Source organism: Hyperolius riggenbachi, chromosome 12 (assembly GCF_040937935.1).
Source record: "Hyperolius riggenbachi isolate aHypRig1 chromosome 12, aHypRig1.pri, whole genome shotgun sequence".
Lineage (NCBI taxonomy): Eukaryota > Metazoa > Chordata > Amphibia > Anura > Hyperoliidae > Hyperolius > Hyperolius riggenbachi.
The window spans coordinates 20,604,829-20,619,124 of record NC_090657.1 but is presented as its reverse complement, the minus strand read 5'-3'; the positions used below and the strand labels follow the sequence as shown (position 1 = coordinate 20,619,124).

The 14,296-nt window shown below is 46.6% G+C and overlaps 1 protein-coding gene across 5 annotated transcripts in view; it reads left to right on the top strand.

Annotated features, from left to right (window-relative positions):
- Window positions 1–14,296, top strand: part of AXIN2 (axin 2) — a 76,257-nt gene that overhangs the window by 38,911 nt on the left and 23,050 nt on the right. For all 5 annotated transcript variants that reach the window (XM_068264196.1, XM_068264200.1, XM_068264198.1 and 2 more), the window contains exons 4-5: window positions 6,455–6,557; window positions 13,690–13,830. In XM_068264196.1, the coding sequence (XP_068120297.1) occupies window positions 6,455–6,557; window positions 13,690–13,830 (244 nt within the window). The remainder of the gene's footprint in view (window positions 1–6,454; window positions 6,558–13,689; window positions 13,831–14,296) is intronic.

The following is a 14,296-nucleotide window of genomic DNA, read 5'->3' as shown; positions in this document are numbered from 1 at the left end:
ATCCCTCAACAGGGTGCTGTAAATTCCTACATATTGTTCTCTTTGTAGGTCCAGCTCATCAGAAACATTTTAAGTGTTACAAGTCTGACCCCTACTGGCTGTGGTATATAACACTTTCTGACATAAGTTTTGATGGACTCATGATGACTGAATTACAATTTTGGTTTAAAGGGAAGGTTCAAGCAAAATAAAAAAATGAGTTTCACTTACCTGGGGCTTCTACCAGCCCCATGCAGCCATACTGTGCCCTCGTAGTCACTCACTGCTGCTCCAGTCCCCACTGGCAGCTTGCCGACCTCGGAGGTCAGCGGGTCGCATTGCGTACATTTTTACGCATTCCCGCCAGTGCAGGAACATTAACAAATACATTTTTACGCGTTACTGGTTGAACCAGCGGGAATGCGTAAAAATGTACGCAATGTGGCCCGCCGACCTCCCAGGTCGGCAAGCTGCCAGAGGGGGACTGGAGCAGCATTGAGTGACTACGAGGGCACAGGATGGCTGCATGGGGCAGGTAGAAGCCTTAGGTAAGTGAAACTCATTTTTTAATTTTGCTTGGACATTCCCTTTAAGACTGTGACAGCCAATCTGTAAACCGCTTCAATGTACCACACGCAAACAAAAACAGAATTTGTGTGATTTGTTGGTGATTTATGATACTCAATGTCTGTTTTTTTTAAGTAAAAGTGGCTATGCGTGCAATGGATTGGCCGATCAATTGATTGGCCGATCAATTGATTGAATTTACCAATGAGCTTATAACCCTAGCAGACCTGATCAATGAACTTCCGATTGAGTTCAGACAGTTTACTGTGCAAAGTGTAACTGGCACAGCAGTCATTTTTTTGTCCGGTCAGTAGAGGGCGAGGCTGTGAGAATTTGGCGGCTGTGTAGCTTAATGCGCCATTGAGTTGAACCACACTTCAGGGCAGAAGTTCATCCATTCTTAGTCATATTACTACTGAAATCTGATTGAGATTGGGTGGTATAAGATGGAAAATGAATTGCTATTCTCCAGTTGATGTCTAAATGTAAGGAATGAATAGTTCGCTGGCCACTATTATCCTGCGTATGGCTCGCTTTGCTGTACCAAGAATGTTTTTTGGGGAATCGGATAGACCGAAGAAGGTTAAAAATGTCAGTCAGGCTTTGTTGCTGTTTGGACCCACCCGGGGGAGATTTTCACTTCCTGTTCTTTCCAAGGATGTCACAAAGGACAGGAAGTGAAGGGGACATTTCTACAACAGGGGCACAGCAATACCAAAAGCTTTTTTTCAAGCACGGTCCTTGTTTTTATAGCCGTCTTATTCCCTGTTGATGATATTGTCCCTCTCATGGGTGTCACATGTGACAGGAAGTGACACGGGCATCAGTGAGAAGGTGGCAGTGGTTGTGAGTTTTTGGCAAACTTATGAAATGTTCTGCTGTGTTTATGCTCCATTTCACTCATGTAATGTGAGCGGAGATGCAGAGGTAGAAGAAAGTCTATAAACGTTTATATTTGTGGAGCCTCTTAAACTATCCATGAAATGTATAAGAAGGTGAAGGGGGTATCCAAAAACTTATATGTACAGTAAGGCTGGGTTCCCACTTACGCATAGCAAGAACTGACAGTGATCAGCTCCTATTTTATATTTAGGAGCTGATCACACTTGACAGTCTGCAGTGGATCCATTGGATCGTTCATTGTTGCAGTAAGCAGGCCGCACTTCTGTGCAGTCCGCAATAATCCCTGGCCAGGCTGATGCGTTCCCCCATATAACATATGGGGGTAACACATCTGCCCCAGGCTCCAGCCGGACCACAGTGGACCATCAGAATTGACATTACACTGTCCCCTCCCGCTGGCCGCATGTGATCCAGCAGCAGAGGCTACAGATGGGAATCGTACCGAATACACAAACAGTTTAGCCAATTGACACCCATTATGCAACAACAACAACAACAAATAACATTTGTAAGGCGCTTTTCTCCCATGGGATTCAAAGCGCAGTTGTTGAACCATGCTGAAGCTGTGTATTGTCTTCAAGACAATACACAGGTGGGTTACTTGTAGATGCTGGGTTACTGGTAGATGCTGGGTTACTTGTAGATGCTGGATTACTTGTAGATGCTGGGTTACTTGTAGATGCTGAGTTACTTGTAGATGCTGGGTTACTTGTAGATGCTGGGTTACTTGTAGATGCTGGGTTACTTGTAGATGCTGGGTTACTGGTAGATGCTGGGTTACTTGTAGATGCTGGGTTACTTGTAGATGCTGGGTTACTTGTAGATGCTGGGTTAGGTAGGTTACTTGTAGATGCTGGGTTACTTGTAGTCGCTGGGTTACTTGTAGATGGTGGGTTACTTGTAGATGCTGGGTTACTTGTAGATGCTGGGTTACTTGTAGATGGTGGGTTACTTGTAGTCGCTGGGTTACTTGTAGATGGTGGGTTACTTGTAGATGCTAGGTTACTTGTAGATGCTGGGTTAGGTAGGTTACTTGTAGATGCTAGGTTACTTGTAGATGCTGGGTTACTTGTAGATGCTGGGTTACTTGTAGATGCTGGGTTAGGTAGGTTACTTGTAGATGCTAGGTTACTTGTAGATGCTGGGTTACTTGTAGATGCTGGGTTACTTGTAGATGGTGGGTTACTTGTAGATGCTGGGTTACTTGTAGATGCTGGGTTACTTGTAGATGGTGGGTTACTTGTAGATGCTGGGTTACTTGTAGATGCTGGGTTACTTGTAGATGCTGGGTTACTTGTAGATGCTAGGTTACTTGTAGATGCTGGGTTACTGGTAGATGCTGGGTTACTTGTAGATGGTGGGTTACTGGTAGATGCTGGGTTACTTGTAGATGCTGGATTACTTGTAGATGCTGGGTTACTTGTAGATGGTTGGTTACTTGTAGATGCTGGGTTACTTGTAGATGGTAGGTTACTTGTAGATGGTGGGTTACTTGTAGATGCTGGGTTACTTGTAGATGCTGGGTTACTGGTAGATGCTGGGTTACTTGTAGATGCTGGGTTACTGGTAGATGCTGGGTTACTTGTAGATGCTGGGTTACTTGTAGATGCTGGGTTACTTGTAGATGCTGGGTTACTTGTAGATGCTGGGTTACTTGTAGATGGTGGGTTACTTGTAGTCGCTGGGTTACTTGTAGATGCTGGGTTACTTGTAGATGCTGGGTTACTTGTAGATGCTGAGTTACTTGTAGATGCTGGGTTACTTGTAGATGCTGGGTTACTTGTAGATGCTGGGTTACTTGTAGTCGCTGGGTTACTTGTAGATGCTGGGTTACTTGTAGTCGCTGGGTTACTTGTAGATGCTGGGTTACTTGTAGATGGTGGGTTACTTGTAGATGCTGGGTTACTTGTAGATGGTGGGTTACTTGTAGTCGCTGGGTTACTTGTAGATGGTGGGTTACTTGTAGATGCTGGGTTACTTGTAGATGCTGGGTTACTTGTAGATGCTGGGTTACTTGTAGATGCTGGGTTACTGGTAGATGCTGGGTTACTTGTAGATGCTGGGTTACTTGTAGATGCTGGGTTACTGGTAGATGCTGGGTTACTGGTAGATGCTGGGTTACTTGTAGATGGTGGGTTACTTGTAGATGGTGGGTTACTTGTAGATGGTGGGTTACTTGTAGATGCTGGGTTACTTGTAGATGGTGGGTTACTTGTAGATGCTGGGTTACTTGTAGATGGTGGGTTACTTGTAGATGCTGGGTTACTTGTAGATGCTGGGTTACTTGTAGATGCTGGGTTACTTGTAGATGCTGGGTTACTTGTAGATGCTGGGTTACTTGTAGATGGTGGGTTACTTATAGATGCTGGGTTAGGTAGGGTACTTGTAGATGCTGGGTTACTTGTAGATGGTTGGTTACTTGTAGATGGTTGGTTACTTGTAGATGGTGGGTTACTTGTAGATGCTGGGTTACTTGTAGATGCTGGGTTACTTGTAGATGCTGGGTTACTTGTAGTCGCTGGGTTACTTGTAGATGCTGGGTTACTTGTAGATGCTGGGTTACTGGTAGATGCTGGGTTACTTGTAGATGCTGGGTTACTTGTAGATGCTGGGTTACTTGTAGATGGTGGGTTACTTGTAGATGCTGGGTTACTTGTAGATGGTGGGTTACTTGTAGATGCTGAGTTACTGGTAGATGCTGGGTTACTGGTAGATGCTGGGTTACTTGCAGATGCTGGGTTACTGATAGATGCTGGGTTACTTGTAGATGCTGGGTTACTTGTAGATGGTGGGTTACTTGCAGATGCTGGGTTACTGATAGATGCTGGGTTACTTGTAGATGGTGGGTTACTGGTAGATGCTGGGTTACGTAGGTTACTTGTAGATGCTGGGTTACTTGTAGATGGTGGGTTACTTGCAGATGCTGGGTTACTGATAGATGCTGGGTTACTTGTAGATGGTGGGTTACTGGTAGATGCTGGGTTACGTAGGTTACTTGTAGATGCTGGGTTACTTGTAGATGCTGGGTTACTTGTAGATGCTGGGTTACTGGTAGATGCTGGGTTACTGGTAGATGCTGGGTTACTGGTAGATGCAGGGTTACTTGTAGATGCTGGGTTACTTGTAGATGCTGGGTTAGGTAGGTTACTTGTAGATGGTGGGTTACTGGTAGATGCTGGGTTACTGGTAGATGCTGGGTTACTGGTAGATGCTGGGTTACTGGTAGATGCTGGGTTACTTATAGATGGTGGGTTACTTGTAGATGCTGGGTTAGGTAGGTTACTTGTAGATGGTGGGTTACTGGTAGATGCTGGGTTACTGGTAGATGCTGGGTTACTGGTAGATGCTGGGTTACTGGTAGATGCTGGGTTACTGGTAGATGCTGGGTTACTTGTAGATGGTGGGTTACTTGTAGATGCTGGGTTAGGTAGGTTACTTGTAGATGCTGGGTTACTTGTAGATGCTGGGTTAGGTAGGTTACTTGTAGATGCTGGGTTACTTGTAGATGCTGGGTTACTTGTAGATGCTGGGTTAGGTAGGTTACTTGTAGATGCTGGGTTACTTGTAGATGCTGGGTTAGGTAGGTTACTTGTAGATGCTGGGTTACTTGTAGATGCTGGGTTAGGTAGGTTACTTGTAGATGCTGGGTTACTTGTAGATGCTGGGTTACTTGTAGATGCTGGGTTAGGTAGGTTACTTGTAGATGCTGGGTCAAGTAGGTTACTTGTAGATGGTTGGTTACTTGTAGATGGTTGGTTACTTGTAGATGGTTGGTTACTTGTAGATGGTTGGTTACTTGTAGATGCTGGGTTACTTGTAGATGGTTGGTTACTTGTAGATGCTGGGTTACTGGTAAATGCTGGGTTACTTGTAGATGCTGGGTTACTTGTAGATGCTGGGTTACTTGTAGATGCTGGGTTACTTGTAGATGCTGGATTACTTGTAGATGGTGGGTTACTTGTAGATGCCGGGTTACTTGTAGATGCTGGGTTACTTGTAGATGCTGGATTACTTGTAGATGGTGGGTTACTTGTAGATGCTGGGTTAGGTAGGTTACTTGTAGATGCTGGGTTACTTGTAGATGCTGGGTTACTTGTAGATGCTGGGTTACTGGTAGATGCTGGGTTACTGGTAGATGCTGGGTTACTGGTAGATGCTGGGTTACTGGTAGATGCTGGGTTACTTGTAGATGCTGGGTTACTTGTAGATGCTGGGTTAGGTAGGTTACTTGTAGATGGTGGGTTACTTGTAGATAAAAGTGTCTGGGTATTTCCTTCACCTCCTTAGAACTGGAGAAGCTGCTCTGTGGTTGGGTGCTCATACTTAATTTCAATCTTGTAGGACGATCGACCTTTTGATCCAATAATTTTATCAAATCAGAGGATAACCAATACCGCACCATGGCCACCTGATTGATCTTTCTATAGATTTCTGGCAGAAAGGATCGATCGGGCGTGCTGGTAAATTGATTGGGTGCAAAACCATAACGGCATTCAATGTCAAAATGACCTATGGACCCCCTAGCTGGTGTCATCGTCCCCACCCACCCACACCCTGTAATGGTTAATCTAGTGACAGATCAACTAATGTATTGGCGCCCTTAGAGGTTAATATGAACAAGTTGGATAAGAGTGCCTTAGTTCAGAGCAGCTAGATTGCTGACAGACAGGAGAATATAGCAAAGCTCCAGGTTCTGGTTTCTCCACCATATCCCCAAAACATATAGGAAAATTCATTGATTTCCCCCCCCCCCCCCCCCAAAAAAAAAAAAAACTGGCCTTAGGCTGTGGTCATGACACTATCCTGTGATTGTGGGAGGATTAGATTGGGAGCTCCTTGTAACGACATTTGTTGACCTGCATTTTTTATGTACTCCGTGAAGCACAACATGTTCTGCAGTAAAACATGGGATAGTAGGGAGGGGAGAGTGGTGGATTGCAGAGTGTATGAATGGATAAGAGATACCAGCGGCATATCTGACCTGCACCTTCTGTTGCTCCTGCAGGGACGGGATTCCGCCATATCGGTCAGGCAGCAAGAAGCAGTTACAGAGAGAGATGCATCGCAGCATGAAGGCGAACGGCCAGGTGTCTCTACCTCACTTCCCAGTAAGTACCACTGATCTTCACAGCCCACTGTGTCATTTATCACAAGAAGGGGCGGCCTTCTTGTTTGTTGGGTTACTATCGGTCATTCAGTTGGGTACACAGTGCTGGCAAGATGGCTGTCCTGTACTGGCCACAGTCTCCATTAAAGTGGACCTGAACTCAGAACTTCCTGTCCTCTCAAAAAGATCCGCAAGAACATTATTATGCTACATGCTGTTGCGGATCTTTTAGAGAAGACAGGAAGTTCTGAGTTAAAGAAAAACATTTCTTTGTCACAGCTGATACAAATCCTGCAATAAATTTACAGTGTGACTACTTCCTGCTTTCATGGAAGCAGCCATAGGGTTAACACCCTGTGTTCACCAATTAGCTGTTCTGCCGTGGCAGAGAAGAGATCAAATTACAACTTGTGATTAGTCACAGATGAGGGGGAATTAGACAGGTAAACTCTCTAAATGCATACAGGGTGTATTTCTTTCTGTTTTCCTTCTGTCCTCGGCAAGAGTTCAGGTCCACTTTAAAACTCCAGTCCTTCTATGGATAATGCAATATTCCCAAGGTCAGCTATAATTGGCCACACACTTTGCAATCTCGCTAATATCTTTAGGTATAAAAATCTAAATGAAACAATCTGTTTCCGTTACATCTGGTGGATCCTCACACCAGTTTACAGACTTTGCTAAAGCTTGGTACACACCATGCAAGTTTTACTTCCGATTCCTTTTGAGCGATTGATCAGATCAGTAATCAGATCTGACATTGATCAGCTATAAAACAAAGCTACCATACGCACGTATGGGATTTTTTCCAAATTCCGATCACATTTCTGATCATGTTTTCGAATGGATATTGATTGAAAGGACATGGAATGATAGCCAGTATTTCGATCGATATACGGTAACCAGTTAAACAAACAATCTTTTCCAACCTGTCCAATTTGCTTCGGATCGAGAAAGAGATTGATTTCGAGCTGGAATTGGTCACTGGTAATCAGTAGGCTGTACAATTTTTGTTTGCCTGATCTGATCTGTTTCTCGATTGGAAGTAGAATCTTAATTCCGGTGTGCATGGTGTGTACCCCCCACAAGATTGCACTAATGTTGTTCAATCACGATTGTGACATGTGTGGTCAGTCTAAACTACCTTTTCCTATATATTTGGTCTGATTGGTCATCACACTAAATTACTAAGTTTGGTAAGGTGGCCACACGTCAGGTGATGTATGGGCAGATCAATCAAGAGACAGATCTCTCTCTGATGGAATCTGATTGGAGAGAGATCTGTTGCAAATCACCATAGCAACGCCACCGCCTGCCTGGCTCCACCCCAAGTGTTTAATGTCCCGCCCTGGTGCCTGTGCTCTGTAAATTCTCACCTGTCCACTGCCGCGACTCCTAGCCTCTGCCGCTGTTACCGCCAGTACCTGTACCACGTGGCGCGTCACACATGTGTCTGGTGCCACGTGATACAGGCGCATACGGTAAGGGAGTTGATGGTGGAGGAGGCCGGGAATCACTCCAGTGGACAGGTGAGACAGACACAGAGGTGGTTCATTTAACACTTGGGGGGGGGGGGGACACATTGGCCAGGGGTCGCCACGTACGTCAGTAGTCTCGATATCACACGCCGGTACCGCCGCACATCCAATCGAGTGCGTGTGAACAAGATTTTCCAGCATGTCCGATAGACTGGACATGTTTGTGGCACAGAATTTCATCCAATCTAATAAAATGATCACATCAGATAATTGATTGGGCTGCCAAATCTGTAGAGGTATGGCTTGGTATATGGTATGCAACCAGTCTAATCATTGATGATTAGATTGTCATGTGTGTGACCAATAGTGGTTGAGAAGAAAGCTCTCCCTTTGGTTTAGCTCTGCTTATTGCAAAGAATAAGGGCAAGTGTTATTTCAGCTCGCTTAAAGTGGACCTGAACTCAGAACTCCTCTCTGCTCTAAAAGATACACAACAGCATTATAACATTTAAACCAAAAACATTTCCTTGCTACAGTTGATAGAAATCCTAAAATAAATGTGCACAGTTTCTACTTCCTGACTCATGGAAGCAGGCATATTGTTAACATCCTGGGCTTTCTAATGGGCTTATCTGTCATAGGCAGTCATGTGACACAGGGGGGGGGGGGGGGGGAGGGGGAGATCAAATTACAACTTGTGATTAGACAGAAATGAAGGGGAATTTAACAGGCTAAACTCTCTAAATACATACAGGATGCATTTCGCTATGTTTTCCTTCTGTCTTGTGCAAGAGTTCAGGTCCACTTTAACTTTATGTACATGCAAAAACCAGCCATTCCATTCCACAGTGTTCCTAGTGATAAATGCCAGATAGAACTGTCAGCCTGTTGTAATCTCTAGATTAGATTAGAGTGCAGCAGGAATCACAGGGACTCCCGTTCTGTGCAAGAAGATATGAATGTCCAGGGGCGTAGCGATAGGGGTTGTAGAGGTCTCCACCGCACTGGGGTCCTCCCTCAACTGCAGTATTAGCTCTTTATTGGCCCGGTGCTTGTACTGATCTCTTCTATTAATGCTTTGAATGATAATAATCATTAAAAAACTGATCCCCATCCCCATCCTCTGACACTGTGGTTGTCCTTGGCAGGTTTTGGTGTATAAATTGTTGTGTAGAGTGCTTGGGGGGCCCCATGTAAAACTTGCATTGGGGGCCCACAGCTCCTTAGCTACGCCACTGTGAATGTCTGAGAAGTCTGCTCCAAACACTCCCACTATATACTGATTGGTGACGGTGTGAAAGGTTAATGAAATAGCAGTGGTGAGATTGCAGGCATCACATATCTCATTGTATATTAAGAGTGTTCTGAATTTAGTTAAAGAATGAATAAAGATCTGTTCTAATGAGGTGAAGGGAATACCCAGACTGTTACATGTGCAGACAATCCAGTTACTGCAGCCAGCAAGCCATCTAGCTCAGGGCCCTTTTCCACTGGTTGCGATCGGATTCAAAAAGCGGACCGCAGCCGGTTTTCTAATCGCTAGAGCACTGTGATAACATGTAAATAGCGGTGCTCATTTTCCACTATGGCGATTCGATCGCGATTCGTTTTTCGACGAAATGCGATCGCCGTCCAGCGCGATTCTCGTGGCGAGCGCGTTACATTCCCGACGGCGGAACACGGAGTGCAGGTGATTTGCGCTTGTGTTCACGCTTGCTAGTGGAAAAGGGCCCTCACAAATACTAACTGACACTCATTATACAGATGTTAATTAGTTAAGGTGGCGATACATCTGTAGACTGTGATCAACTATCAGATGCAATCGTTATTATCTGATGAAAATTGATGCCACCAAGAGCTTGCCCAATTGTCAATTGTATCGATCAGACATGCTGGAAAATCTCGGGCCGACATGCTCAATTGGGTCCGTGGCGGTAACTGCATGCAGTAATGGCAAGCAACAAATGTGACGGAGACCCCCGGCTGTTGCCCCTTCCCCCTCTAATGTTTTATGCCCCATGATGCCCATGCAGCTATACGTTACCGGTCACACCGCCTGTCCCCTATTTCTGCATTTGGGCCCCACGTGACTGCTGGCATATAACACATGGGGTGTGTGACATCACACATGCGCCCCACATGCTATAAGCTGACCACCACGTGGGGGCGCAAATAGGGAAGTACAATGAGGACGGCGGACAGGTAACGTATAGCTGCATGGTGGTGGGGGGGGCATGAAACATTTGGAGGACAGCGGCCGAGGGCATCATGGCGGCACCACAAGGCCGATTCCCAATAGAAGACATGCTGAAATAGTTCGGGAATCGGCCTGCGGTTTATGGGGTCCAACAGATCTCTCTCCGATCAGGTCTGATCGAATCTGGTCAATCGACTGCCAAAATCGCTAGATGTATGCCCACCTTTATGCTAGGTACACACCATAACATTTCCTGTAAGATTTACCTGCCAGATAAATAATTTCCAACATGTTGGAAATTATCGATCAAACCATCTATCTTCCGAGCAATCAGGCATTGTTCTACTCAGCAGGAGATAACCAGACAATGCACCAGAGACAATGACCAGTCTCTACAGAAAATAATCTAACGCTGAAAATCTAACTGAAAAATCTCACAGAAAAAATCTAACAGAAAATTGTATGGTGTGTACTGGGCATTAGACTGCTGGTTGGAGTAGTAGATTATGTGTACATGTAAGTATTTGGGAAAATCTGCCACCAATTTAGAGCTGCAGCAGTTGCCAAATAACAGCGATGACATGTCTTACAGATCACAAAAGGTGTCTGCTTGATGCTACCTTATTTTCCATTTGGCTACATGAACATAGACAACATTAACCACTAATTCATACACTTCTTAACACCCTTAGTATGATCTGATATGACACTAACTGCCCTCTAGCTGCAGGTGCTACAACTGCTATATCACACAACAAGGAATTCACACACCTGTCAGCACCCCTTCACTGTGATCTAACATGGCCTAGGCTGCTCTCTAGTTGTAGATGGTGCTGCCCCAATCGCAGGTACTACCGTAATTAACATACCTCTCAACAACTCTTGCTATTATCTAATATGACCCTGGCTGCCATGTAGCTACAGATGCTACAACTGCAGTCACATATCCACTTAGTCACCCCTTATTCTGGGCTCATATGGCCCAGACTGTCCCCAATGCTACAGATACCACAACTGCAGTCACATACCATATATACTTGTGTATAAGCCGAGGTACCCACTTTTCCCTCAGTAAGCAGGAAAAAGTGATTGACTCGCATATAAGCCCCCTCCATAATCTAGCCCACTCCACAGTAGCCAGATGTTCCCCCAGTACCAGTCATCCCCTCTCCCCATAGCCAGAAATGCCCCAGGATCATACAGCTGTGTCTCAAGAAGCCACTAGATGGCGTCATAGAATTGAGACACAGCCATTGCCACACAGGAAGAATCCCCGATCATTGCACCGCTGACACATTGCTTGCACACTCCGCTCCACAAGCCGGGGACACAGGTAGTCTAGAGCAGCGCACTCTGCACACCATGTTGCAGAGGATGGGGGCACAGCAGGGTGCAAGCTGATAAGAGCAGGATCACTAGTGCACAATCCTTACGCTCCTCTGCCAGTAACACAACCTGCTCCACCATCAATTCTGCTCAACTGACTCCCATATAAGCCACCACCACACACACAGTTGTGTCGCTCTCTACTCCCCAGTCACCCCTTATTCTCACCCCCCCCCCCACCACACACACAGTTGTCACTCTCTACCCCCCTAGTCACCCCTTATTCTCCCCCCCCCCACCACACACACAGTTGTGTCACTCTCTACTCCCCAGTCACCCCTTATTCTCACCCCCCTCTATCCCCCACACACACATACACACACACTTTCTTCTTGCTTTCTTCCTGTCTTTGCCTCTTCTCCGCCCCCTCCCCCTTTTCTGTTCTCTTACACTTCACTCTCTCCTCCCCAGTCCACCCTTATTCTCTCCCCCCCCCCCCCACACACACACAGCTGTCACTCTCTACTCCCCAGTCACCCCTTATTCTCCCCCCCCCCAACACACAGTTGTGTCACTCTCTCCTCCCCAGTCACCCCTTATTCTCACCCCCCCCCCCCCTCCATCACACACACAGTTGTGTCACTCTCTCCTCCCCAGTCACCCCTTATTCTCCCCCCCCCCAACACACACACACACAGTTGTGTCACTCTCTCCTCCCCAGTCACCCCTTATTCTCCCCCCCCCCAACACACACACACACAGTTGTGTCACTCTCTCCTCCCCAGTCACCTCTTATTGCCCCCCCCCCCACCACACACACACACAGCTGTCACTCTCTCCTCCCCAGTCACCCCTTATTCTCCCCCCCCCCAACACACACACACAGTTGTGTCACTCTCTCCTCCCCAGTCACCCCTTATTGTCCCCACACACACACACACACAGCTGTCACTCTCTCCTCCCCAGTCACCCCTTATTCTCCCCCCCCCCCCAACACACACACACAGTTGTGTCACTCTCTCCTCCCCAGTCACCCCTTATTGTCCCCCCCCCCCCACACACACACACACAGCTGTCACTCTCTCCTCCCCGGTCACCCCTTATTCTCACCCCCTTCTTCCCCCCCCCCCCCCCCAACACACATACACACACTTTTGTGTCACCATCTCTTCCTCTTTAAACCTCTCTCTCACCTCTACCCTTGTTCCACTCTCTCTACTTCACTTTCCCTTTTCCTCTAATCCTCTCCACTCCATTCTTCCTCCTCTGCTCTCCGATTTTTTCCCCCATTAACCACATCCCCCCCCCCCTCACTTTTTTTTACATCTCTTATTTTCCATTCTTGTCTCTCTGCTCTGCATATTCCTGTTACTCCTCTCTCACCCATTCCCTCCCCCGCTTATCTAATAATTTCCCCTTGTTCCTCCCACTCACTCCATCTCTTCTCTCTTATCATTATCCATGTTTCTCCACTTGTTTCTCTCTCTCTCTGTATCTCTTGCTATCCTCTGCTTTGATCTCCTCTTCTCCATGCCCTCTCTCTTTCCCTCTTTTCTGTGCACCCTCCAATCCAACACCTCTCTTATACCCAATCTCATCCTTGTTCCTCTCCCGTCCTCTATCTCCCCTACTTTCCTCCATCTCTTTGCTCCTCTGCCATTGTTTGATCACCTCTCTCTTTGTATGGTGGTCTTAACCCTTCCCTTTGATTGCGGCCGTCTCTTGCTGGCCACCACTCTCTCTTTACCTCTCTCTTTCCCCGCCTGCCTTTTCCTCTCTGCTGTCTCATCCTCCTCTCTCCTCTCCGCCATCCCCTCCCCTCTCCCGGATTTCATTTGATGTCTGACAAGTGTCTTTGAAGATTTGCAACTACAGAGCAGCTCCTGATAGGCTGGTTGTAGTACAGAGGGAGCAAGCGGGGTTCCTCGCAGTGTAACCAACTGCTAGTGCCGTAGGCGAGGGCTGCCGGGCAGGATGCCTCTCCGTGAAGCCACTACGCTGGCTCATAAATATCCCAAGCAGTCACACAGCCACAGCGTTCTTCTCCGCCGCTCTCAGAGACGCAGACAGACCGAAACAGCTCCAGCTAAAGCATGTCCATCTCCTGTTCTTCTTCCCTCCGCTCTCTATAGAGGACGCACCGGCCGCCCAGAGAGATGACCCCCATCGAACCGTCCATCTTCGCGGCAGATCTCATCGCCCGGCTGGAGAAGGTCAGGCAGGAGCAAGAAACCATGAGCACACTGGAGGAGCGGCTGCAGAAGATCAAAGAGGTAGGAGGCATCTGTGCTGCTGTCCAGCATCTCAAATTACGCATGTGTTCCCTTCCCAACATAGCTTGCTTTCCATTCCATCATCGCTGGTAGATTTCATGTTCCTTCGTATCCTCATCCCATCTCCCCTGCATCCTCCACTGCAATGTTGTGCCAATCACAGCTCTCACTGGAGAGCCGCTGCCCGTTACTGTGTATGTAAAGATTTCTTTACTGCCATGTAAAGAATCTGCTTAATCCTCTTCAACAGAATTCCACCGGGTGTCAAATAAATCGTGCCCCTCAGATTGCGACTTGTCATTTTTTATTTAAATTCCATTTGCCCTTTAGGAATAACATTCTCTGACCATTTCAGAAAAGGCCTTCTGTATCAGTTCACGCATCTCTGGCTACATTTAAAAGACTTTTAGTGGGTGTGGCTTGCCCTGCATTACTGCTAAATTAAGAGGTTAACCCAACCTAACCT